The sequence below is a fragment of the Leptopilina heterotoma genome, unplaced genomic scaffold (genome assembly GCF_015476425.1).
Source record: "Leptopilina heterotoma isolate Lh14 unplaced genomic scaffold, ASM1547642v1 Lhet_169, whole genome shotgun sequence".
Classification (NCBI taxonomy): domain Eukaryota; kingdom Metazoa; phylum Arthropoda; class Insecta; order Hymenoptera; family Figitidae; genus Leptopilina; species Leptopilina heterotoma.
Genome location: NW_025110885.1, coordinates 27244 through 52976, shown reverse-complemented (window position 1 = coordinate 52976; position 25733 = coordinate 27244). Strand labels below are relative to the sequence as shown.

Genomic DNA, 25733 nt, shown 5'->3' with positions numbered 1-25733 from the left:
GTAATATGCGCATTAAATGAAGGTTTTCAAGAAAATTCTAATTATTCTCAGAATGATTTACAATATTTTTTTTTCAAAGCCTTTTATCATTTTTATATTTACGTAAAATATATTTATAGTTAATACACCTAAAAGGCTTGTATCGAGAATTCTCCGCCTTAAGAATCAAAAGTTTTTATCAAATACTTTTAATGAAGCGAGTAATATATATTTTTTCCTTCATTCACAATTTCTTCAAAATGGTCCTTTTTTATTTTCTATACTCTCCCCCTCTCTTTCTCTCTCTCTCTCACTCTCTAAAAATATCGAAAAAGAATTGTTCAAATTGTTCAAAAAAAGAAATAATTATAAATAATTATATGGGCCGTAATTTAGTATTTTGTTTTGTTTAAATTTTACGAAATTTTTAATCTTAAAATACGTTTAAAAATTTATTTCTCATCGAAAATTGGAATTTTTGTCTTAGTATTTTCTTTTACATTATAATAAATAAGTAAATTTTGACAAAAGATGTACAAAATTACTTTTTATCATTAATTTTCAACCTCGCCAAGTATAATTCGTATTTTTGGGTATTCTGTACAAATTTCTAAAATTCAGATATTATCAAAACTAATTATTGTTACAATTACCATATGTATACATCGTTCGTATATTGACATTGAAACTTAAAAAGAAGCAAAACAATTGGAATTCTGATAATACAAAAATAACCGATGACATTCGTTTTTCTTTAAAATCTTATACAAAATTAGTGTATACTGTACAACAATTACAATTATGATAAGAGCCATCAAAGGCACGCGTGCCTTCTAAAATCTTAAAAATTTTCGATAAGATTTACACTGTTTCAAATAATATTTACAAATTGGGAATGCAGGCAGTAAAATATTGTGCAGCGCCAAAAAAAATTGAAGATACTTTTTTTTCAAATTGTTCACTTAATCAAAAATCCATATTTCCGAATAATTTAAAATTCTAATTGAATATAAAAATTTAACTTAAAATTCTAAAGAAATTTTTAATATTTGCATTTTGCAGGAAAATTGTTTATACATTATATGCGCTTGAAAATTTTCTGCTTTACTGGTGCAACAGTGGAATAATCCAAATAATATAAAATAGATAATAAAAATTTTGAACCATTTAACTTAATGGGCGATAAAATATAAAATATTTTAAATAAAAGAAAAACTTAATAATAAATTCAATACATAAATATAAATAATGTACTTTTATGTAAAATGTTTTCAATTAAAAAAACAAAAAATTATTTTTCTGCCTTCATTTCATTGATATGAATTCAATCGAATATCGTATATATATAAAAATTATTTTTCTTTTTTTCTACAAAACAAAGTTCATCATAAACTGTATATATAATATATAAATCTTAAAATATTTACAATCAGTAGAAAATGGAATTTCTTAAAATTTAAAAATGGCTTTATGTACGACTACAAGAGTCTACATTATATATATCGATTATTCAGTCACAAAAATACTATTTATATATAACTAATGCTTGTCTTTTTCTTTTTTTTAAAAAAGTCAAATAATGGCAAAAGTATAAAAAATAAAACTAAAAATGACACAATTAAAAAACCAATAAAAATCGGAATGTTAAAAAAAAACTCCAATAATCTCAATAATTTTTTACGGTGATCAACAAATTTAAATAAAACTTAATTAAAAAGAAATAACAGAATAATTCGACTTTTATGTTTGTTGAATAACAAACAAAATCTACGAATTAAACCACTGTTACAATTTTTCGTTTTTTTTAGAGGCAATGGGAGTTTTTCTAAAGTATTTAACGATAATTTGTGATAAAGATTCTTCATCATCATTAATAACAATTAATAAAATTAGTTTTTCAAACTTTTGCTTCAAAAATATTCAAATATTCAAAATTCATATGTATTCTATACATAAAAAAAATATGGAGTATTTTTATTCTTCTTTATTAAAAGAATGTTTAAAATTTTTACTGAAAAAAAAAATGATTAATATTTATATTAAATTTTTTTTTCTTTTGTGAAAAAATAAAATTCTCTTTGTTAGTGCAACTTTTAAAAAGTAGGAAGAAAAAAAAATTGTGTACAATTCACATTGCCATAATTATGCAATATTGAAATTGCACATTTTTAAACGCTATTGAGGTTCTTTATCACACATCAGTCATTAAATATAAATTTATATTGGAAGTGAAATGACACTGGGTAGTTATGTTTTTAAATTCTACTTCTGAAAAGATGAAATTCAGTCTGCAGGACTAACCGGATGATAGCCTGGTGCCAGATTATTATTAACCCAGCGTCAAAAAAAGCTGTAGGCATTTTGTACGGCTCTGCCACTATTCATTGCTGATGGATTTTCAGCATTATTTTGTTGCAATTGATCTAAAGAGTCTGTTCGCATTCTTATAGATCCACCATACGTTTGAACCTGTAAAATTTTGTTCATTATAGAGAAATTCATCGTAATTATTTATCTAATTCTTAATTATTTAAGTATAATTAAATTCAAATATTTTATTGCAGTGTGAAATTTTATTTCATCGTTATTCAAATATCATAGTCTAACAACTATTGAAGCACGATTTAAATTCTAATGGAAAATTTTTCAATTGTTTTCTCAAAAACATTTTTTTTGTATTATAATTAAACAAATTGAGGGAATAGCAAGGCTCGAACCAGTGAAAGTATTCAAAAATACTTTTTTGATTCTTTCGATCAATTGTTTTTAATAATTTTCAAAAAAGATCTTTGACAATTTTCAAAACCATTTGTTTACAATATTCAATTTTACCAATTATTCTTAAATTCTTCATATATTAGAAAATAAAATAAAAAAAAATTCAATTCAACTCAACCTAGTTCGAGCCCTGGAATAGTTGACGGATTCTATGTATAAAAATGAATAAAAATCAGAAAAACGAGAAATTTAATTGGAAGGGCGCGTTGTCGCCACTTTTAGAGTGTTATCTACTCACTGTTTGTAGATCAAACTTTATACTGTAGGAGTCAGCCAACTCGTGCTCACTCATTAGGTGTTAGACTTCCGCTGCTGACTCTTACTTCTCTCGGTTCCGGAATAGTTGCCGGCCTTCTTTCTTGCGATTGTTGAACAATTGCCGATCCACTGTGATGTCCCGTTCTACCGCTCTGATTCGCAACAACATACTCGGTTAGCATTACATCTGCTGTCCCACCAGATTCCAAGGGTATGGCGTTTTGTCGGAAGTGTTCAAGCATTTCGTAAATTGCATTAAAGCTCAAATGTTGAACACGACATTGTCCCTGATCATTTAATGTCATTCGCAAATGCTAAAAATTACACACACAAAAAAAATTATAAATTTGTTTAGAAAATATTAATAAAATATGACGCGCTTCTTAAAATTAAAACTTAAAATGATTTGCTTTTTAGGTTTCTTTCTTCGGAGCGTGTCACGTTTTTGAATTTAATTTAAATAATTTATTTTGTCCTTTGATGAATTATTAAAAATAAATGCCATACCTTTGCTCTGCCTTGAAAATTAAAAGTGAGAACAAATTCGCCTTTTCGTGTTTCACTTTGTCGAACGAGAAAAACACCGTGGCCATTAGCAGCACTATGCAAAACTAATTGTGCAGCATCCGAACGTGGAAGAGTCCCATGAAACCAGGGATATTCGCGTAAACTGCTGGACAAATCGAGTTCTCCTTCGTTGCCTGCAACTAAAAATTCCCAAAAAATGTAAAATTTTCTAAATTATTTTTAATTATTTCGATTCCGTAAATAGACGTTTCTACTCACTTTGCTCGATTTCCTGTTGAGAGGAACAAAGTTCTAAATTACTGTTACTACGAGTTCTAAGTCTCGGCGGTAATTCAGGAGGATTTCCCTGTTCATCAACGTGATCGTGCATTGAACGTGAACTCTTACTCGCTGAATTTGCTCTCAGTCTATCGCCTTCAATATTCATTGACATTGATCCATGAACAGAATCTGTCGTATCGTTTGAACCGACAATTTGTTGACTCAATCCCTGTAGACCAGAACGCATACAATATTTAATAGTCGCAAGCCACGATCTCATATCATTTGAATCGTGAGCCTCTATCACGAATTCCATTTTTTCCGTTTTCAAAACAAACGTATTCTCATGATCGGGCATTTCAAGTGCTGTCGTTTCACGAGCTTCAACAATATCCGAGCAAAATACTCCACTACGTGGTTTCACTGCTTTTGGTGGTGAATAAAATTCCAACATATAACCACCAATCGCCTTTATTAATGCTAATCGTGATTTTTCCCATTTCTGTGTCCCATCAATATTCTCACCCATTAATGAATTAACGACACCTTCCTTTCTACATTCGACAACAATTTTCGATAATTTCGCCTTCGAATGTTTATCCCTTCGATTTTCATTGTGAGACAATTCCACTTCGTCACTTTGTTGCTTGTGAAAGAGGCCTTTTCCCTTTTTGAGGCCCTTAAATGATAGACGACGAAAAAATGGCTTGTGAACGGGTTTTGGTGAAACTGCATTTTCATCCTGCTCTGAATAATCGCTGAATTCCTCATGGGACGATGCTCTAATTGGAATTTTATTGTTTTGATTTGTCGAATTATTCGTGTCCTTTTCATTAGTCGTTACAGTTCGAACCTCACTTCCCGATGGCGAACTAAGGAAAATAGTTTATTATAGTATTTTTTCTTTCTATGTTGAAAATTACAGGGCTCGAACCAGTGAAAGTATTTAGAAATACGGACTATAAATTAAATTTTTCATAACTATAAAACATTTTTAACTAAAATTCTTCTTTAAATCAATTATTTTTCATAATTTGCGAAAAAGTTCTTCATTGACAATTTTCAAATCCATTTGTTTACAATATTTAATTTTACGAAATTTCAATTATTCGAAATATAAAAAAATGCAATTAAACTTTTTCAAAAAAATTAATTTCAAAATTCTATTATTTCTAAAAATTCACGCTATAGTGCTTTTAATATTTAAATATTTCCTAAAATTTTAACTGAAATTCATTATTAAATCAATTTTTATTAGAAAATTCTACTAGAATTGAATTATTTACATACAAATAAAATGCAAATAAATAATTTGTTGAATAATTGAATGTTTCTTAAAATTCAATTCATATAAAAATTTTATCAACAAATCTTCAAATAATTAAATTCTTTGAACGAATTTTAATACAATTTTTAAGAATAATTAGATTTTTCGAGAAATTCGATTAAAATTGTATTCAAAATAATTTAAATTATGTGATGAGTTTTATTATTTATAAAAATAATTGAATTTCTGCAAATTTTATTATTGTAGGTATTGAAAATCATTGAATTCAAGAATATTTTTGAAAATAATTAAAATTTTACCAAGAATTTTATTATTTATAAAGATAATAGAAATTTTGTCGAGAATTTTGTTTTAATTTTTGAACATAATTGATTTTCTGGGAAGAATTTTATTTTTTTTTAAATAATTGAATTTCTGCAATTATTTGTAATTTTGCTAAATTATCCAAATTATATCGTACAATTTACGAAGATTTCGTCCTTTTTCAATGAAATTACGGGCATTAAAAAAAAAAAAAAAACTGACTCTTTCGAACTTGAAGCAAATTTACGGGCCTAGTTCGAGCCCTGAAATGAATTATTAATTCTTCAAGAAAAGATTTTTATGACTTTCGATATTAGAAGTAAGATAATAATAATATACTGAACATATTGGCATTGAAAACTTAATTATATTTTTCATCATAAATTCTAATGACTTGAAAAAACAAATTAAAACCTAATTGGAAAAATTCTAGAAATTCTTCACAAAACATTTAAATGTATTCAATAATCGGTTAAAAGGAAATTTACTCAATATTCTAATAATAGTAATTTTATTTTTAAAACATATTTTGAATGTTCTGTTCTTATTTTTAAATTATACAGAATCATTCGAAAATATTTAACAGAATAGTAGATTTTAATGGATAAAATGATTTTAATGTTAATAAAACATTTAATAATATTTAATAATATTTAATAACATTTACTAAAGAGTAAAAATATATTGTAAAAAATTGATTTGGACAAATATATCTATATTTATCTATGACAGTATAAGTACACAATAATCAATAGTCTTATAGAAATTTATAATTTCGGACGTATAATGTTTACTAAACAATTCTTCTAATTTCCAAAGAATAAAATATTTTTTTTACTGTATAAAAATTAAAAATTTTCCTAGCTGCATTACTAAAAATAATCCAATCTAAATGCCATGCGTTTTGCTCCAATTTAATTTTCACAAAGATCAAAATATTATCTTTTTTTAACTTATTGAATGCGAGCAAAAAAAGAAAAAACAACAAACCTTGCACTGCGTCGTAAATATTCACTCTCAAAATGATCGCAGAAGGTCTCGACAAATTTCCTGAGGAAATCCCTGTGAGAGAGGGTGGCCTTGGCGCTTTCGGGGAGATTGAGACTTACATAGGTACAGAAAGCTTTGGCAAAGTCGGAGGCTGAGGCGCGGGCGTGTCTGTCACAAAATTCGATCCAATCGTCCGCACCCTCAGGCGACGCGACACCCGCCGCCGTAACCGCGTTGTAAACACTCATGCTTCCCTTGAGAGACAGGTTCTCGACCCCGACGACCTCCTCTCCTCCTTGCGCTTATTGTAATTCCGCACTTTTTCTCTATTAAATAAATTTACATATTACATCTACACCACACCTTAAGCAAAATCATTGCAATTTATTGATACGCATATTTGGAGACTTTTTATTCGATACGCGTAATTGACGATACAACGCTCATTAATCAGCGCTGAATCGAAATGCACCTGTTTACTGCTCAGGGGATCAATCAGAGAGATAACCTTCCATTATTTTCATGCGCTTTTTAATTTATCCGAAAGAAGCACTATTATTATTGCCAATGACAACAATTCGATCACTTGTCTCTGCATTTAATAAAATAACAACGCAAACAATCACTGTTCTTTAAATGTACTTTTTCTTCATACTTTTTTTTATACTTTATTAAAGTACTTTCCGGTACAAGAATTACATTTTTATTTCCGCAACAATACTTTCTCAAGGTAGTATATTCAAGTAGCGACTCACAAATGTTTTTGGAATATTTTAATTCTTACCTTCTCAACCCTGGTACAGAATCATCGCCCTGTCGCGATCGCACTCTGTTTCTGTTTCTGCTGCTTGGAAACTAACCTTAAAAAAATATCAATGTTTTGGTTTTGGGGTTTTGGTAAAATCATCAAAAAGTCATTTAGCAATGATTTTTATTGTCATTGATAAAAATGACATTTTTCGATTTCTAGGTAAGTAAAATATGGAAATAATGATGTTGAAATCGAAATTAAAAAGACAATTTTTAGTTTTTTAGATACAAAGCATACAAAGTAAAAAAAGAATGTTATGTACATCAAAAAATTACAGGATTCAAATAATTATTGATATAAAGTACGAATTCGTATAAAGTATCAATAATTAGCATAATTGGTATTTTTAAGATGAATTTTGGTTGAAATAGACTACAGCTGTAAATAATATAAGGTATAAAAATAATTATATTATGTCAGTTCTTTTAATAACTTGCAGATTTATGAAAATATGTTTATTTTTAGACAACCGCCAAAATGTTGGGATTTAAGAAATTTATTATCTATGGAACTATTTGTTTGGCCTGTTCCTTTTTATTTATTTTGTACATTTTGGGTACAGTTTATTATGTCACTACACATGAGGAAAACACCTGTGAAATGACGTACATGTTCGAATATCCTCAATATGTGGTATGTAAAAAATTAATTAAGGAAAAACAATCTGTAATAATAATGGAATGGACATTTCTTTCTTCTTTGCAGAGGATAACGCTTCATGCTGAATTAGAAAAAGTTTTTCCCAGATTTGGTTTATATGCGTATGGTGAAGGTTTTGTGACAGAAAAAATTCGTCGAACGAAATTCACAGGAATTCCTGTTCTTTTTATACCTGGAAATGCAGGTTCTTCTGAACAAGGTGAGAGAAGAAATGTATTAAGACGAAATTTTTTAAATTACTTTTTATACAATTACAATATTTTTCTAGTACGCTCTCTGGCTTCGGTGAGTTTAAGAAAAGGTTTGGAGGACAGAACACCATTTCATTTTGATTATTTTGCGGTACACCTTGGCAAAGATTATTCTGGTTTATACGGCGGTGTTTTAATGGAAGAAACAGAATATGTATCACACTGCATAGAGAGAGTTTTAAGTCTATACAAAGGCAGAGTAAAGAGTGTTGTTCTAATTGGACATTCAATGGTAAGAGAAATTTTTATTGAATCATTTTTTGTGATAAATATTTATTTATTTATACATATTTATTGAGAATATTGTTTCAGGGAGGAATTGTTGCAAAAGGTGCTCTGCTTATGTCACCAAAGATTAATGCTAGTTTCGCGAGTATTTTAATAACATTAGCAACACCGCACAGGCCGACAATTGTTTTTGACAGAACTTTCGCCAATTACTATCAAAATTTAGAGGCATCGATGAATCAATTAAAATTGGCAGGTGTCACATCAATTTCCATTGGTGGCGGACCTAGAGATCATTTAGTCACTGCTGGACAAACAATCGACAATTCAGCGCATATGAATCTTCTTTCAAATAGTATTCCCGATGTTTGGAGGAGTACCGATCATTTGTGTATTCTCTGGTGTAAGCAATTGGTCTTATCGATAGTTCGCTCTCTTTTCGATTGCGTTGACAATAACGCTCGACCTCCAATGATAGCGTCCGATCCTGAACATAGAATGCGAGCTCTGTCGTATCATTTCCAAAAGGTGAAATTCTCCTCTTCTTTATTTTAACTAGACTAAATTTTTCAAATTCCACTAAGATTGAAATTCAAATTTCAGCGGTTTGCAGGAAAACGTATCAGACCATTTCAGGAAAAATTCAATTTCGAATCTGGCGGTCTATGGATAGAGGACATTCGTAAACAGTACGTGTGGTCCGGAAGTAATTACACAGACGATGAAACATCAAAATCGGTTATTTACCTAATGATTAGATTTAGCGATTTTGCCAATCAAATGACAATTCAAACACTTAATTTAGAAAGCAAGGATTGGCTGTACGTTTGTTTGGCGTCCACAATCGAGGGACAGTCAAGAATTTGGTAATAATTATTAATTAAGAATTAACAATTACTTCAATCATTTAACAAACACTTAACTCTAGTATTATATTTTATTTTTATTCAATTTTAAGTGAATGGGGATGGAACTTGTCGAACAGATCAACAATATTACCAGATATATTGTACCGTCGACGAAGGAGTGTCGACTTGAGTGTTGAAGATCTCAAATTTTATAAATATTCCCACGTTGTGGTGCGAATTCCTCCGAGCAAGGAGAGAAAATACGTGAACATTCAAATTGACACTTTTTCACATTCATCCCGTGTTTTGAATTTCAATGAGAAAACTTCACTGTTGAAACGAATTTTCATTCCAAAGAAGCCCATGACAATAAATTCATCGCCAGGAGACGTACGATTTTACGTGAAACTTCTGGATATAACAAATGCGATTAATGTTGAACTCAACGTTTTGCAATGTGTTAATTTGAAGAAATCGATATCAGGAATTGTTGAATTAATCGAAACTTGGAATCCTGGAGCAACGCAATTTTTCTTCTTAACTGGAAGGTATAATTTAAACCTCATGGAGTCAATTATTTAATTCTAAAAAAGAAACTAAAATGTTCATTTATTGGATAAAAAAATTTTCTTTTTCAGTAATAGTGAATCGAGAACGTTGCAAATTCAAACGAAACCGAAGGAAGAAGATTGTGTAGCAGAATTAAGACTGACTTTGGATTCATCATGTTCATACAGTATTATTATTCAACAAGCTTCGATTGTTGAAAAAATCTCTATTTTAGTTCGAGATCGATGGACGACTCTCTATCCGATATCAATTAGTCTTTTATTACTGACAATTGCTGTGCAATTTGATAATAATCGAGATTCACTGCTGACGGCAGGAATAACTTTCATTCTTTGCGTTGGATTAGGAATCATTTTCGAGTGCTGTGTGGCTTTTATTATTTTACACTTATTAGCCATTTGCGTGTGTTGTTCGGTTGTTTTCCTCGGCTCGGTTGCTCACAAAATTGCCGTCAAGTAAGTAAAATTAACTGTTAAAATATCAGGGTTTTAGATAATTGATTTTTTTCGAAAAAATTAATACAAATATTCTATTTTTAATAATTGATTTCTGGTGAAATTTTCATTATTTTAAAAAATAATTAAATGTTCTTGTAGAGTTTTATCAAACAAAAAGACAAAAAAAATTCTGAATTTTCTTATAAATTCTAAACATTAAATTTTTTCAGTACGCTTAATAAAAATCCCTGACTTTTTCCTGATTTCTCTTACTTTTTCCTGAATTTCCTGATTTCCCTGACCTATGGCAACCCTGAATATCAATAATTTAACTGTTATTAAAATTTATTTTCTTTTTTTGATGGTATTTTTAAAATTTTTTTTCAGATTTTTGGCACGTGCGATAGCTTTTTCAATAACATGGTCCGATTGGTTGCTTGGTGGTTTAAATCAATTGCCAATTGTGACGACAATAATTATCCTCTCAATAGTACCGGCGACATGTGGAGCTTTAGCGATGATGATTTCGATTTTCTTACAATTTTTAAAATTGACTCGAATGTACGAGGATTATTTGGAAGAATTATTCTTAGCGTCGATGCGACATTTTAATTTAATTAGAAGACGTGATACAGAGAAAAATGACAATGAGAATACACGACAAAAAATATTCAATCAACTTTTACTTTTTATGGTTTGGAATTTTACAGCTATATCCGCTGTTCCATCTGTTCTTGTTTGGGCGAAAAATTTCAGGTAATCAGTCAAATTAATTAATAATAATTAAATATATATATATATAAATATAAATAATATAATAATATTAAAAGAAATTATTATTTCTTTTAGTTATAGTTCAAGATTAACAACGGAAGATCCAGTTTTACTTTACAGTTGGATTTTATTAGTGATTTGTGGAACTTTGGGATTAGTGGAAGTTCCTTGTAAGAGGAATACTGTAATAATAAGACTAATATCATTTTTATTGCGCTATATAGCGTGGTTGATAATTTGTCTCACTGGGGTTCCGACTTCATTTTTCTATCAATGGTGGTTGACACCATCCGTGACTGTTTTTATGATATTAATATCAATTTGTTCAATATTTTAATAAGACTGTGTTAGTAAGTCATTATTTCTCGAAATTCTAAAATGCTCAATTCAAGATTTCTCAAAACTATGATATTTTATACAGGCATGTAATTTTAAAAGTATTTATAAAGAAAAAAAATGTTATTAAATTCGATCGAATTAGATCGTCATTAACTAATTAATAGATGAAATTACAACTAAACATTTATATTAAATGTTATATTGTTATATAGTTAATAAACACTAAATAATTAACAATAATTTATCTTGTTTAATTCTAATTTAATAAGAGAAAACATGATTTAATAAATTTGAAAAATATGTATGTATTTTTAAAAAATGGTTCAATGAAAAGAATAAATTTCAAAAAAGACTAATTGATTTATTATAAAACATTTGTAGACAAAAATTAAAGACACATTTGTATCTAAACTATTGTCTTTGCGATATACATATAGATTAAATATGAAACTAAAAATAAATTTATCTTTTGATATAACAAATCAATTGCTATAAAAAAAATTGGCTGTGTATATTGGTGCGTTTTAACAAGATTAAAAATTATATTTTAAGCTTGAATAATAAAAATAAATTAGTTATAGTATAATTCTATCATTTGACGTCATGACGACTGAACTTACATATATTTTTGGGCGAAAAATTTTAGTAGTCAAGTGCCCATTCATTTTCTTGAAGAAATGAATCAACGACGTCTTTCATTGCAAGATTCGGAATTAATTGATCTTGTGTTAGACGAACACGTGTGACAGGATCAAAATGTCCCACCCTTTGAAGATGTTCCTCAATATCTTTACGCTCGTAGGTTATTCCACTTGGTGTGATTACAGGCTCCTGGAGAATTTCAAAACTGATTTTGCCACATAAATAATCTGGCACATCCCGTTTCTGTTATTTGAATAAAAGAATTTTTTTTTTATTAATTTAGAAAAATCTATAGAAAAAAAATTATTAAAATTATTCATTGTAAAAATTTACCCGTCGTCTATCATCGACTTTTGAAAACAGATCGTTTAATCTTGTTATACAAGTATCACGTTTTTCTTCAATTTCTTCACGACATTGCGCCAAATCGGCTTCGGTTTTATTTTCCGTTTCTTCTTTATCCTTTAAAACAGTGAGATTACGTTGCGCTTCTTCGATTATCAGTTGATTTAGGTATGTTTGGAGTTCTATATCCTGTGCAATTCGTTGTTCTTCTTTGAGCTGAAATCGACGTTTACGTGCTTGTCTCAGGACACAGGTCATATCGTCCCCGAAATTTAGCTTCTGCTCCTTTGCCAAGTCCACCGCTATTTTTGTACTCAATAAATTAAATTATCAATTCGTAGGTATTGATTTATTTTATTTTATACTCTAAATCTTAAAATAGAAAAAATGCATTACAAAACTAAATAACAAATACAAAAGAAAAGGAAAATAATTTTTAAAAATGTCTGTTAGTAATTCAAAGTTGCCACAAAAATTTAATTTAATTTTTCCCTGATTCCCCTAATCTGTGGCAACCTTGTAATTGTTGTTAAATAATAAAGAAAAATTGCAAATCATTTCAAAGAAAATGACAACATGAAATCGCACCTCTTTGCAGATGTTTAATAGCCTCATCGTATAATTCCAATTCCAAAAGGGCTAGTCCTAGGAAAAAATGACCTTTCACCAAACATGGATCGATGTCCAATGCACGTCTGCAATCCTGACAGGAAGACTGCCATCGTTTCAATTTCAGATGGCACAAAGCTCGATTCGTGAAGTATAGCGCTTGATTCGGATTTTTAATCTAAAGAATAGACATGAACAGTCGGAAGCTAGGTGAATTTTTGAAATAATTGAAACTTACAATTGCCTTGGAGTAACAATTGGCAGCATCCTCGTATTTATGAAGAGTAAACAGCCGATTTCCCTGTTCCTTTAACTCCTTGTCTGAGAGATTTGCAGTTGAGTACATTTTACTCATGATGACAGCCTCTTTGGCTTAAAAAATAATAATGTTATAAACACATAAAATTAGAAAACAAATGACTCGCTTAATTCAACAACAATTTTCAAGGAAAAATTCTTATAAAAAAACGTCATAAGTTTAACAATTTGCTTAAAAAAATTATCAACAAAGAAATGATGAGTTCATAACCTCGAATTATCTCTGTTATTAAAATTTGTGTTCGTGAATGTTCGTAAAACTTCGTGTGTTTACGTATGAAACGTCAGAAGACAGGGGTGGGTAACTCCAGAACTTTGATACATCCGCTTTTTAAATTTTTTACATACATTACTTCTATAAAAGAGATTATGAATTTGCAGAAAAATGAAATATTTGTTTTTAATCTGCTTTCTTTTAAAATATGTTAAATCTTCTTTAATGAGATTCCAAATTTGCGATTTAATAAACAAGATTGAAGATTTAATGTACGTACTAGGACCGGAAGTCTAATGCGCGCCTGCGCTTTTTATGCGTCTCATATGTGTTTGTATGTGTCAGTAGCCGATAAGTGCCCGACAAAATTGCAAATGGCGGAGAAAGCCTCAATTTCTGAACGTTATTGAAATTGTAAAAAATTTATTAATTATTTTGTGGAATAGTGTAAAGTATCGGTGATTTTATTAAAATGACATATTTTTTATTGTGAGTGAAGAAAAAGTGATTAGATGTTGAAACTGGTGTGTGAATGGCATAAAAGGTGGGTAATTTTTCATCAATATTATTTTAGTATGGTTAGGTTATCTGCCCTCCATTTGGATTCGGCTACATTATAATAGCATCTATACTTCTTATTTTTCTAAAAATGTGATTTCTTTCTAATATTTATGGTATAATTGAAGAATTTTTTAGTTTTGTAAGTTATTTTCAAATTAAGGAAAAATTTTTTTTATTAAAAAGATAGAAGAGTGTACGTGAATTTGCAATCTGAAAAATTGCGAAAGAAGTTGTCAAGAAATGGCTAAATTTTATAGCGTGCGTTCGTGTCAAGTGCTAAAGGAATAATTATTTATTAATAAATAGTTCTATGTACATTTGTAGTTGTAATTTTTTTCTGTAGTTTAATGTTATTTTAATGTTAGTTTTATTTGTTGGTAATGTTGTCGATTTGTTAGTTTTTAAATGATTCGTTTTTCTATCAGTGTAGTTTTTTATAAACAATTCAACGTTTATGCACTTTGGAAATTTTAGTTCTTTTGTACTAACTTTCTATTGTTTCTGTGCTTTTTAGAATTTGTTTATTTTATTAAGTATTATATTTAAGCTTTGAAATTTATGTGAACAAAAGTTAATTTTGTTTTTATTTTCAGTGAATGTTGTAATTTAAAGTGAAAATCGTCGAAAAGAGGGAAAATGTCTTATCCGGGACAGCCACCGATGGGAATACCGGGAATGCCCCCCATGCCTTATATGGTGGGTGCTCCTCCTCCCATAATTGGAGGTGTTATGCCAATGCCGCATGTAAGTTTTTGAAGATAATTTTGTTAAATTTTTATTTTTGTTGTATAAGTAAATAGAATAACTTTCCATATTTAGATGATTCCGACGCCTGTTTCTGCGATGCAAACTTCTGCACCAGCTGTACGTTATCCACGTAATAACGCTCAACCACGTCCAGAACCACCTCGACGTCGGGAGCGTGAAACAGGTCCACCAGTGACGGTGTTTGTTGGAAATATTATGGATCGTGCTCCGGATGTGATGATACGACACATTTTAGGTGCATGTGGTCATGTCCTCTCCTGGAAGAGGGTTCAGGCTTTTGGATTTTGCGAGTATGCAGGTCCAGATGCAGGTCTCAGGGCCGTTCGTCTTCTTCATGACATGGAAATTGGAAATAAAAAGCTTGTCGTTAAAGTTGACGCCAAGACCAAAGTTGTTTTGGATCAATTCAAAGGTAAATTATTAAAAGAAAGATAAATAAAATAAATAGAAGAAAGGAAAAATAAAATGAAAGAAAGAAACAAAATGTGTTATTTTCGGGAACAAAAAGTACTTTCTTATCTAACAATTAGAGAAAATGTATTTTTTTAAGCTGTTAACAATATTTCTTTTTTCAGCTGAAAAAAGGAAGAAACTTCGCGGTGGACAGTCACCATTACAGGATGAAACGCCAACAGAAAACGCAGACGGCGATGATGGAGATGATTATATGGACGAAGTAATGAGAGTAGTTGATTCCGATGCTCTTACTCGAATTAATCAGATTATACATGAACACACTGGCGACATTGAAGTAGCTCAATCTACTCCAGGTATATTCGAATAGTAAATTACTAAAATTTTTCGTTTTTTAGTTTATTTTAAAAAACTCATTTTCGATCCCAATTGATTATTTTTGAGTAATTAATAAAGTCACATATTAGCAGATTTTCTTGTTTTCTCCAAAATGTTAAAAATAATTATTTAAAATATTATTTTTGGAAATATGTAATTGAAAATTCCAATTAATTGGAAATTATGTCAAATTTCATTTCAAATAAATTTAATATTTTAAAGAATTTATTTTTTTACTTTTAAATATAATAATATTTTTGAAGAATTCTAACTAAAAATTTGGAGAATAATTATATTTTACAAAAATTTAGAATAGAAGTTATTACAAGGATAATTTAATGATTCTTAAATTTATTTCTTGCAGATGATCATCCGGTCAAAGTGTCAACTAAACAGTTGAATCTAGACGATGCGGAAATAGAGGAAAGTAAGCGGGACTTAATCACTCGGGAAATTGGAAAATTCAGAGAAGTCATGAAGGTAGGTTTTCAAAAATTGTTTATTTATTACTCTAAAATCTTCTTTTATTTTACTTCTTTCTTTTACAATTTATTTTCGTTAATCGAGCGCTAAATTTTTATTCAGGATTTTCAATTGTTTCTATATAAAAAATTTAAATTTGTATTAAATTCAACATATTTTCTTTCCAAGAAGTTAAAAAATAGAAATTATTATTTTATTTTTTAATTTAAATATCTAGTTTCAAAATTTGTTTTACTTTTCTTTCAAATGAAGTTTGAAATTGTTTTTACTGATTAATGTAAAAAGAAGGTAAAATATTAAAAGTTTAAATTTAAAATTTAAACGGAAATTTAAAAAATGTTGGAAAATATTTTATTTATTTTTTTTTTGAAAGTTTTCTTTAAACTTGTTTTTTCTCTTTCTGTTCTGTCCTGTTTTATTTTTCTTTTAACAATTTGCTTTTGTCTATATACCTCTTAATAATTATAATAATTCGAGATCAATTTGTGTATAGATTTAAAGAAAGAAATTTTTAAATGATGTGTATGTGATTGTATGAGGGAAAAAAATTAGTGATTGTTATTAGAATTAAGTTTATGAGAATGGAATGCGTGAGTGTGTTAAGTTAGCTCTAAATATCTGGAGCCGTGATTCGTTTGCTGTAATTATAATAACAGGCAGCTTGCGTCGCACACAGCAAATGCACACGTCTAGGAATGCTGTGTGCGGGGACCACCTTTTGTCTCACTCAATGGCTCTGAAGGAGTCAATCATCAAACAACCCTTGTTATTTCGAAAGACTGATGCTGCAAATCTAGCTGGTAAGTCAGTGCATATCAACATGACAAGAATGTGCAAAACTAACTCAAAAAAAAAACATTCTCATTCTCATTGTTAACTTGGAAATTTTTTCCTTTATCAAATTTTTTATCAATTTTTATTTAACAAATATTCCTGTTCCAATTTTTATTTCTTTCGTGAAATAATTCCAATAGTTTGAGCAAGTGAACAATTGTTTAATTTAACAAGGTTGCCACAGGTCAGGGAAATGAGAGAAAAGTCATGAATTTTTATTAAAGTAAGTACTGAAAAAAATTGAATTTTGAAGAAGTTACAAATAATTGCAGAAATTCAATTATTTTCAAGAGTTTAATAAAATTCTTCGCAGAAATTCAATAATGTTTAAAAATTTCTTTTAAATTCTCGTCAAAAATTCAATGATTTTTTATAAATAATATAATTCTTCTCCGAAATTAAATTATTTTCATAAATAATAAAAATTTCAAAGGAATTCAATTATTTACAAAATTTTTTTATAAATTTCTTTGCAATTCTTGTGGCAACCCTGTTTAAAATGAAGAAATGTTTTTGATTTTTTTTCAAAAGCGATCATCGGATAGAAAATTTATTTATTTCATGAATTAAATTCGCAATCGCTAGACACAAATCCATACTAAATAACATTGAAGGATCAATTAAATACATTTACTTTTTGGAATACAGTAATAATATTACATAATTATAAAAGAATAATTAATTATAATTATCTACTTGTAATTACTTATAATTTCTAATGAAATTTCTGATATTTAATTTAATAATTCAATAATTTAATAATGTTTAATAATATTTAATAATATTTAATAATCTAATAATGTAAAATGAATGTATAGGATACGTTTGCACATTTCTTGTATTTAAAGCATACTCGAGGGCCAGAGAAAACAGTCAAACGCTTGAAGCTGGGATACTTAGAGCAATAAATTAAATAAATAAATAAAAGAAAAAAGAATAAGTAGAAAAGTAAAGAAAAATAAAAGAATCGGTATTTTTGTTTAAGAAAAAAAAAACTGAAATTAATCTTTCATCACGATGGAGACTGTTCAGTTGTTGTCTTTATTTTATGTAAACAGCTTCTGTCAGCGTCTCGATCAGACATGTTCGTAGTACCTAGGTGCGCGCTTCTCCAGATCCACCTCTGACTGACCAAGTCATCTTCACACTGTGAGTAAATTCCATAAAAACCATGAAACCAACACAACTTCACTCGGTTATTGTAGTTCTGTTAGACAATTGACAACTTCAAATTCCTCCGGTCATTATATTGATTCATATTTCTCATAATTTAATTTTTTAATTATCCCTTCACACCCATTTCAATAAAATAGCACTTTTTTTTTTCTTTTATTTATTTATTTTTTGTTTTGACAATTTTTTCAACTAAGGATTATTGTCCAAATGTTTTTTTAAAAATTAATTTATTAATTAGTTAATTGATTAGTTGACTGTTTTCGTAATTAATTAGCTAACTAATTAGTTAACTTGATTTGTTAATTAATTAGCTATCTAATTTGTTAATTGATTTATTAATTACAGGCTTCGTACTCATCTACTAAAAAAAAATCAATTATTTAAAAAGATTTTTATAAAATTCTTCCCGAAAATACAATTATTTTTATAAATAATAAATATTTCTTAAAAATTCAAATATTTTAAAATTTTTTTATAAAATTCGTATCAAGATTTCAATGATTTTCAAAAATAATAAAACTCATCGCAGGACTTTAATTATTTTTTATACAATTTTTAATAAATTCCTCGAAAAATGTAATTATTTTTTAAAATTTTATTAAAATTCTCTGAAAGAAATCAATTATTTTCAAAAATGTTGATATAGTTATTCATAAGTATTCAATTATTCTATCAATTATTTATTTTTGTATTTAAATAATTGAATTCTCGTAGAATTTTCTAATAAGATTTTATTTAAAATTGAAGAAAAAAATTGAATTTTTAAAGGTTTAACAAAATTTTGTTTATAAAATATACTTATTTTTAAAAATTGCGATAAACTCTGTAGAAGAATTCAACTTTTTTCAGTACAATTTTAATTGAATACTTCGTACAAATGTAAATTTTCTTTGAAATAATTGAATTTGTATTTTTACAAATTTTATTTATTTATTTTTTTTATAAATGATAAAATTTCCACAGGAATTTAATTATTTATTTAATTTAATTTTAATTATTTTTAATAAAATTTAAAATGAATTTTTCGAAAAATACAATTATTCTTGAAAATTTTATTAAAATTCTTCAAATTATTAAAATTCTTCGAAAGAATTCGATTATTTTCAAACATTTTATTGTAATTTTTGGAAAGAGTCAAATTTAAAGAAGGCTTTATATTCAAATCATTTAAAATATTTTTGAATATGTAATTTAATTTAGAAATTATGAAAAAAATTTAGTTGCCAAATTTAATTTTTCAATAGCTACTTTTTGCTACCTTTTTAAAAATTAATTATCGAGTACGAATCTTGTAATTAATTAGCTAACTAATTCGTTAATTAATTAAATAATTAGCTAATTAATAATTAATTGACTTAATATAAATTTACTTGATTTTACAGGAACTTTAAGTTACATTTTACAAAAATGAAGTTTGTCTCCAAATTGACTGGAGGCGTGAAAATTTGTGTCAATAATCCATAGTTGGCTTTATTAAAGGGTGAAAAAAGTTAATTTAGCTTTTAAGGCGCTATTTGGGTAAGAGATGGTTGTTTTCTTAAAAAAAAAAAAAAAAAAAAATAGGGTGGGCGAACTATTGTGCATTTAATATTCAACAGTTTGGTGCAACAGCTGCCGCGTATATCCATAACCAGAAGGAACAATGTTGACAGACAATTCGACGGTATCTCGGCAAATACGAATGATGTATTGGTGGATATCCTTCTTCGTGACGACTCCACTTCTAATCGGTATATTAAATACTTTCTCATAATTATATGGATATTCTCTTCTCTCAATGGCCCTATATTTCAATATTACGTAATTAGTTATATTTATAAGAAAAATAAAAAAAACACTATCGAAACATAAATAGGCACATTTGCAATGTTGTAAGTACATTGGGTGGCCTTCTACGATTCGTCTATGGTTAAAAAAAAATAATGGTACTTAGTTGATAAGATAGATTTAAGGGAGCTCTTACGTTCGTCTCCAAAGTTTGTACGTGCACTTAGGTACTTGATATGTTAACAAGATATCGTAAGATGCTGCTGCTCAAGCACGTTCCAACAGAGTGAGTATAAATCATCGATAAGAAAACATATTACATGTATGAACATTCAATTTATCCTTCTAGTCCTTCTAGTTTAAAAAATTAATTTTACACCATAAAGGCATTTTTTTTCTGTTTATTCAAAAAAAAAAAAAACTGAAGGAAAAAGCAAAGATATTTTTATGAGGGGAAAATGTATTTTTTCCTAAAAGAAAAGTTAAAATTTTTTTCTTACTTTAAATTATGACTTTTTATACATTCAAACTTTTTTTTTGTTTCTTGTTATTGTAATTTAAAAATTTTGATTGTCACTAGAAAAAAAAAAATTGTTATTTAGTTCAAAGGTAAAAAGAAAGTTCTTTTTCGCAAGAGTTTCGACTTTTGAGGTTCCCCATGGAAATAATGAACTCATTATGTGTGTTTTCTTGTGTTTTATAGAAGCAGGAGGAGGAAAAGGCTCAAGTGAAGAAAAAGAAGGAGGCTGTGGAAAAAGAAGAGAGAGAAAAGCGCGAGAGGGAGAGAAAAGATAGACGCGACGAAGATGGAAATCGAGAAGATAATGACGCTGAACCCGGAAGCCCATCCCGTAAGACCCGCGGTGACAGTACAAGTAAAAGAGAAAAACGACGCTCCAGGTCAAGGTATTTAATTTTCATTTATTTGATTTATCTAATTATTTTGTCTTTGAGGCTTTTCACTCATTTACTAAAAAATTACTATTTACTAATTTTTTTTTACGATTAGCTAAATTAGTTAAAATTTTAATTCCTGTAGAAAAATAAATAAGAATAAGAACGTAAGAATTTATTTAACAAAAAATTATTCATATTTGAATAATTTAATTTAGAAATTATAAAAAAAATTCGTTTTTTTGAATAATTTTAATTCAAATTTTTTTGAATATTGTTAAATTTTCGTAAAAATTAAAAATTGTACTTTTTAAAAATGAATTATTGAATGCGAAGCCTGTTGATAAAAATGAAAACTAAATTTTTTTCAGATCCAAGGATCGTGATCGAGATCGCGCAAGAAGTGACAGGGAACGTGACCGTGACAGGGATCGGGATCGGGACAGAGATCGCGACAGGGAACGTGAGAGGGAACGGGAGAGAGAAAGGGAACGTGAACGTGAAAGAGAGAGGGAACGTGATCGTGAAAGAGAACGTGAACGGGAACAACGGGAACGTGAGCGTGAACGTGATCGTGAGCGGGAACGGGAAGAGGCGAGAAAAAGTGAGAGGGAAATTCTTCGTGAACGTGAGGAGGAAGAGGAGGCGAAGGAGAGAAAGAAAAATGATAGGCGATCTAGAGAGAAGGACGCGGCCTATCAGGAACGTCTTAGAACTTGGGAGGGTAGAGAGAGACGTAAATTGAAGGAATACGAAAAGGAGGCAGAAAAGAAAAGAGCGAAACGAGATCTCAGGGAGAGAGAAGCAAAGAGACTCAAGGAATTTCTTGAGGATTATGACGATGACAGGGATGACGCTAAATATTACAAGGGTAAAGAACTTTCGCGTCGCTTGGAAGAAAGAGCAGCCGAAGCTGAAACTGATTCACGTGATCGTTGCGCTGAACGACAAGAGTTGCAACGTCTTCGCGATAAAATACACGCCGATGCTTCACAAACTGATCCTGATGCTGAATTTGAGAGGGTATGATCATTTTTTATCTCCTTTTTTCTCAATTCAATTTTTAATAATAAAATAAAGGGTTGCCACAGGTCAGAGAAAGTCAGTCATTTTTAATTATTATAAAACATGAAGACATCGATTGCTCCGAGTTGAAGACTCGGAGTGATCGATTTCTTCATGTTTTATAACAATTTTTTATAAGTTGTTTAATTTCAAAAAGGTTTGAATTAAAAATTTTTGAAATTTTGTCTGTAAATTAGGGAGAAGTCGGGGAAAGATAAAATAAAATTGTTGTCCCAACCCTGAATAATAATGCAATAGAAATAAATTTTAATATTAAAATTTAACAAAAAAAATATGTAATTTTCAGTTGAAAGCGGAACGGGAAGAGCAATACAAACCCAAACCGGTAATAACGATACTCGACGACGAGGATGAAAAGCTTTTGAAGAAGAATGATAACGAAATTTTACCTCCTATTGAAACCGAACCAATTGACAGTGATAGCGATGACGGTGTTCATTTCGATGACGTATTACAACCGGAACCATCGAGAACACCGCCGAGACCACATCATCATCATCGTAGGCATCATAGACATCATCAAAATCATCATCGTGACGGAGATGAAAATGAGGAATTAATTGAAATTGACAGGGAGAGTTCGAAAGAAAAAAGGCCATCGCCAGTTGTCATTAGAGCAACAACACCGGTACAAGCAATGCCACCGCATCATGATGAAGATTCGAGAATGTCTCTCGTTAGTGAACCGGAGAAAACCGGCGGCAGTGAGTATTACTTTTTACCGTATTCGTTTTGTACAAAAATTTATCAGCAGAGTGATAAAAAAAATTATTCTCTTTTCTAAAAGGTAATTTTGTACCGTTTGCAATGGGAGCCAGTGGAATGCGCACCAATGATCATGCCGTAGGAAACAAAACACCTGCGAGTCCAACATTACCTACGAATGCGCATTCACATCCTAATCAAGTCAAGAAAAAGGGACGTATTGATGTTAAGGACGTTTTTAATAATGATGATGATGACGATACCACCAGTAATTCGAAGAAACGAAAACTTGTTCCTCTTGGTAAGTTCATTAAATTCAGACTTTGATAACTTACTTTAGATTTATATTAATTTAAATAAATGAAGAAAACACTAATAATTTAAATAAGTAAAAAAATGGCTTATAATTTTAGTAAATAAAGAAGTGACTAATAACTATAGAAAATAAATTAATCAATTCTTTCTTAATTAAAATTCTTTCTTATTAATAAATTAAACAATTTTTTACTATCAAAATAGAAATCTATGCGCTTGCTATTAATAATTAGACGTCTCTTTCTGAAAACTAGATTACGGTGAAGATAAAAAGAAGAAAGATGAGACAAACGCGAAGTCTGGCAAGGAGGAAAATTCAAAATCACAAGAAGAGAAGAGAAAGCATATTAAATCTCTTATCGATAAAATACCGACAGACAAAACTGCACTCTTTGGTTATCAACTCGATTGGGCTGTAATCGATAATGTAAGTAATTTAAAGAAATTGAATTTTCTGTTCAAACTGTATTGTTATTTTTGAAAAAAGATTTCTAATTATTAAAGTATATTTATTAAAATAATTATTAAAATAAATTAAAGTCAAAAATAACGTTTTTTAATTAATATTTTATTTGGATTCATTTAAATTAATTATCAAGGTTGCGACAGGTTACCAAAGTCAGGGAATTTTATAAAAATGCTGGGAAAAAAATGAAATTTTTAGAATTCATAAGAAAATTCCAAATTTTTGTGTCTTTTCTGTTTGTCTCATAAACTATGAAAATACCACGAATTCTAATACAAAACGGTAAATTTTTTTATTTCTGACAATTATTTATTTGAAATAATTTAATTCTTAGATAATTATATTAAATACCTATAAATTATGTAATGAATAATTTTACTTAAAAAATAAAAAAAAATTTGAATTTTATAAAGAGTTCTGTTTACAATTTTCATAATTAAATGAATTTCAAAAGATTTTAATGTAAAATTTAGGAAAATTTGATTTTTTAATGAATTTAATTAGTAATTTTAAAAAATTTCGGTTTTTGAAAAATTTTAGTAATTTAAATTGTAAATTGTAAACAATTTCAAAATTGTCAAAGAACTTTGTCAAAAATTACTATAAATAACTGATTTAAAGAAGAATTTTAGTTAAAAATTCTTGAAAATAATAATTGAAATAATCATGAAAATAATTTGAAGAAGTAACAGTAACAAGATTAAGTTTAAAAAGATTTTAATTTGAAATTTTCGAAAATCTTAATTAATTAATTAATCTTAATTAATCAAAATTAATTTTTTTGCAACCCTGATTATATTAATGAAATATTGTGAAATTTATAGTTTTTTATTTCTTTTCAGACACTAATGGAAAAGAGAATACGTCCTTGGATCAATAAGAAGATTATTGAATATATTGGAGAACCTGAACCAACGTTAGTCGATTTTATTTGCAGTAAAGTCATGGCTGGAAGTTCTCCACAGGGTATTCTCGACGATGTACAAATGGTGAGAAATTAATCTAAAATTTTACATTTTTTTATTCGTAAATTTTTTCTAATAGGTATAAAAATTCCAATTGTCAAAAGTCAGTTAAAAATTCGGAAAGCTTTAATTATACAGAGTTGCCACAGTTCAGGAAAATCAGGGAATTAAGGAATAGTCAGGGAATTTTATCAGAAGCACTGGAAAAATATTATATTTATAGAATTTGTAAACTTTAAAGTCACCTCAAATTTTAATTCAAAACCGTAAGTTTCTTCCATTTTTGATAAGAGTTGAAGTTTATAAAATACTAAATGGAATTTATTTAAAACAATTCAATAATTTAATTCTTGAAGAACTATAGAATAATTATTTATAAATTATTTACAGTTTACAACTTTTGTAAATAATTGAATTTTACAAAGTTTTAATTTGAAATTTTAGAAAAATAAAATTTGAAATTCTGAAGAAGTTAGTCATTTAAAAAATTTTATTTAAATTGTTTGAAATTTATTTTCTAAAATTTAATTGTAAACAAGTTGATTTCAGGATTATTTTAGATGAACTTTTTTTTTGTTTAAATAATTGAATTTTCAAAGAACTTTCGCAAAAATAATTTATAATAATTGATTTAGAAATGGAATTTTAGATAAAAATTCTATAAAATAGTTAAAACGAAATCTTGAAAATAATTTTGGAGAAGTAACAGTAATGTGAATCAGAATATTTTTTAAGGTCAGAGAAAAATTTAAAACTTTGTCTGAAGATCAAGGAAAAGCGAAAACAAATTTTCGTGGCAACCTTGTAATTATAGAAACATAAAATAAATAAATAAGAAATAGCTTTTAAAAAAATAGATAATTTTTAAAAATTGTCAGTTCATTAAATTTTTCTACTAATTTTTTTATAGGTATTAGACGAGGAGGCAGAGGTATTCGTGGTAAAAATGTGGAGGTTACTAATATACGAAGTTGAAGCAAAAAAAATGGGTTTAGTGAAATAAAGAATAAATTCTCATGTGTTTATAAACGATTGAAACTGATTATAGTTTTTGCAACACAAAAGAAATTCCTACAATATTGGTGTAATGAGTAGTTTTTAAAAACTCATATACATTTATCTATGTATCATTATTTTGAAATATGATAATTGATAATTTAACCGCGGTTGATCGTGCGGTGATAAAACAAAATGGACACACTTCCCGAGATTTCAAATGTTACAAAAAGAAAAAGAAGATGAAATAACTATTTGTAATTACAATTTGCAAATTAACTTTACGATTTTTTTTGTTTTTTTATTTTTGAATGTCTGTTACTTGAGATTGCAGCAAAGGAGTATGTATGCCAGTAAAAAAAAGAGTTAACAAAACAAAATGAATTAATTTTTGGAAATCAATGTTCCTATTTCTTTGTATTATCGATTTTCATAATTTTTCTTTTTCTCGTACAATTATTATTATTATTGAAATATCTGCGATATTAAAAGAA

General features: G+C 28.3%; 4 protein-coding genes across 6 annotated transcripts; 2 read left to right on the top strand and 2 right to left on the bottom strand.

Annotated features, from left to right (window-relative positions):
- Positions 1-1953: 1953 nt before the first annotated feature.
- LOC122499494 (SH2B adapter protein 1) lies at positions 1954-7100 on the bottom strand. Of its 2 annotated transcripts, XM_043607878.1 has the most exons (6): positions 6858-7100; positions 6386-6711; positions 3802-4676; positions 3523-3722; positions 2996-3329; positions 1954-2448 (listed from the first exon to the last, which is right to left on the bottom strand). In XM_043607878.1, the coding sequence occupies exons 2-5, from the start codon at positions 6631-6633 to the stop codon at positions 3042-3044; spliced, it is 1611 nt and encodes a 536-aa protein (XP_043463813.1). In that variant the 5' UTR covers positions 6634-6711; positions 6858-7100; the 3' UTR covers positions 1954-2448; positions 2996-3041. The 2 variants fall into 2 exon arrangements, with proteins under 2 accessions (XP_043463813.1, XP_043463814.1); XM_043607879.1 differs by having other exon boundaries at positions 3081-3329; positions 6386-7100.
- A 120-nt stretch (positions 7101-7220) lies between these two features.
- Positions 7221-11530, top strand: LOC122499539 (GPI inositol-deacylase). The gene is made up of 11 exons (XM_043607954.1): positions 7221-7355; positions 7413-7590; positions 7662-7829; positions 7902-8055; positions 8125-8339; positions 8420-8863; positions 8939-9201; positions 9294-9731; positions 9822-10208; positions 10578-10946; positions 11040-11530. The coding sequence occupies exons 3-11, from the start codon at positions 7674-7676 to the stop codon at positions 11299-11301; spliced, it is 2688 nt and encodes an 895-aa protein (XP_043463889.1). The 5' UTR covers positions 7221-7355; positions 7413-7590; positions 7662-7673; the 3' UTR covers positions 11302-11530.
- A 113-nt stretch (positions 11531-11643) lies between these two features.
- LOC122499525 (E3 ubiquitin-protein ligase CHIP) lies at positions 11644-13463 on the bottom strand. The gene is made up of 4 exons (XM_043607934.1): positions 13138-13463; positions 12879-13077; positions 12279-12592; positions 11644-12188 (listed from the first exon to the last, which is right to left on the bottom strand). Exons 1-4 carry the CDS (start codon positions 13252-13254, stop codon positions 11946-11948), a joined length of 873 nt encoding a protein of 290 aa, XP_043463869.1. The 5' UTR covers positions 13255-13463; the 3' UTR covers positions 11644-11945.
- Positions 13464-13769: 306 nt separating this feature from the next.
- On the top strand, positions 13770-25477 carry LOC122499534 (RNA-binding protein 25). 2 transcript variants are annotated; one of them, XM_043607949.1, is made up of 12 exons: positions 13770-13975; positions 14586-14736; positions 14812-15172; positions 15336-15530; positions 15917-16032; positions 20516-20718; positions 21078-21729; positions 22079-22496; positions 22580-22798; positions 23067-23239; positions 24121-24267; positions 25154-25477. In XM_043607949.1, exons 2-12 carry the CDS (start codon positions 14629-14631, stop codon positions 25244-25246), a joined length of 2685 nt encoding a protein of 894 aa, XP_043463884.1. In that variant the 5' UTR covers positions 13770-13975; positions 14586-14628; the 3' UTR covers positions 25247-25477. The 2 variants fall into 2 exon arrangements, with proteins under 2 accessions (XP_043463884.1, XP_043463885.1); XM_043607950.1 differs by lacking the exon at positions 13770-13975 and adding an exon at positions 14110-14131.
- The last annotated feature ends 256 nt before the right edge of the window (positions 25478-25733 follow it).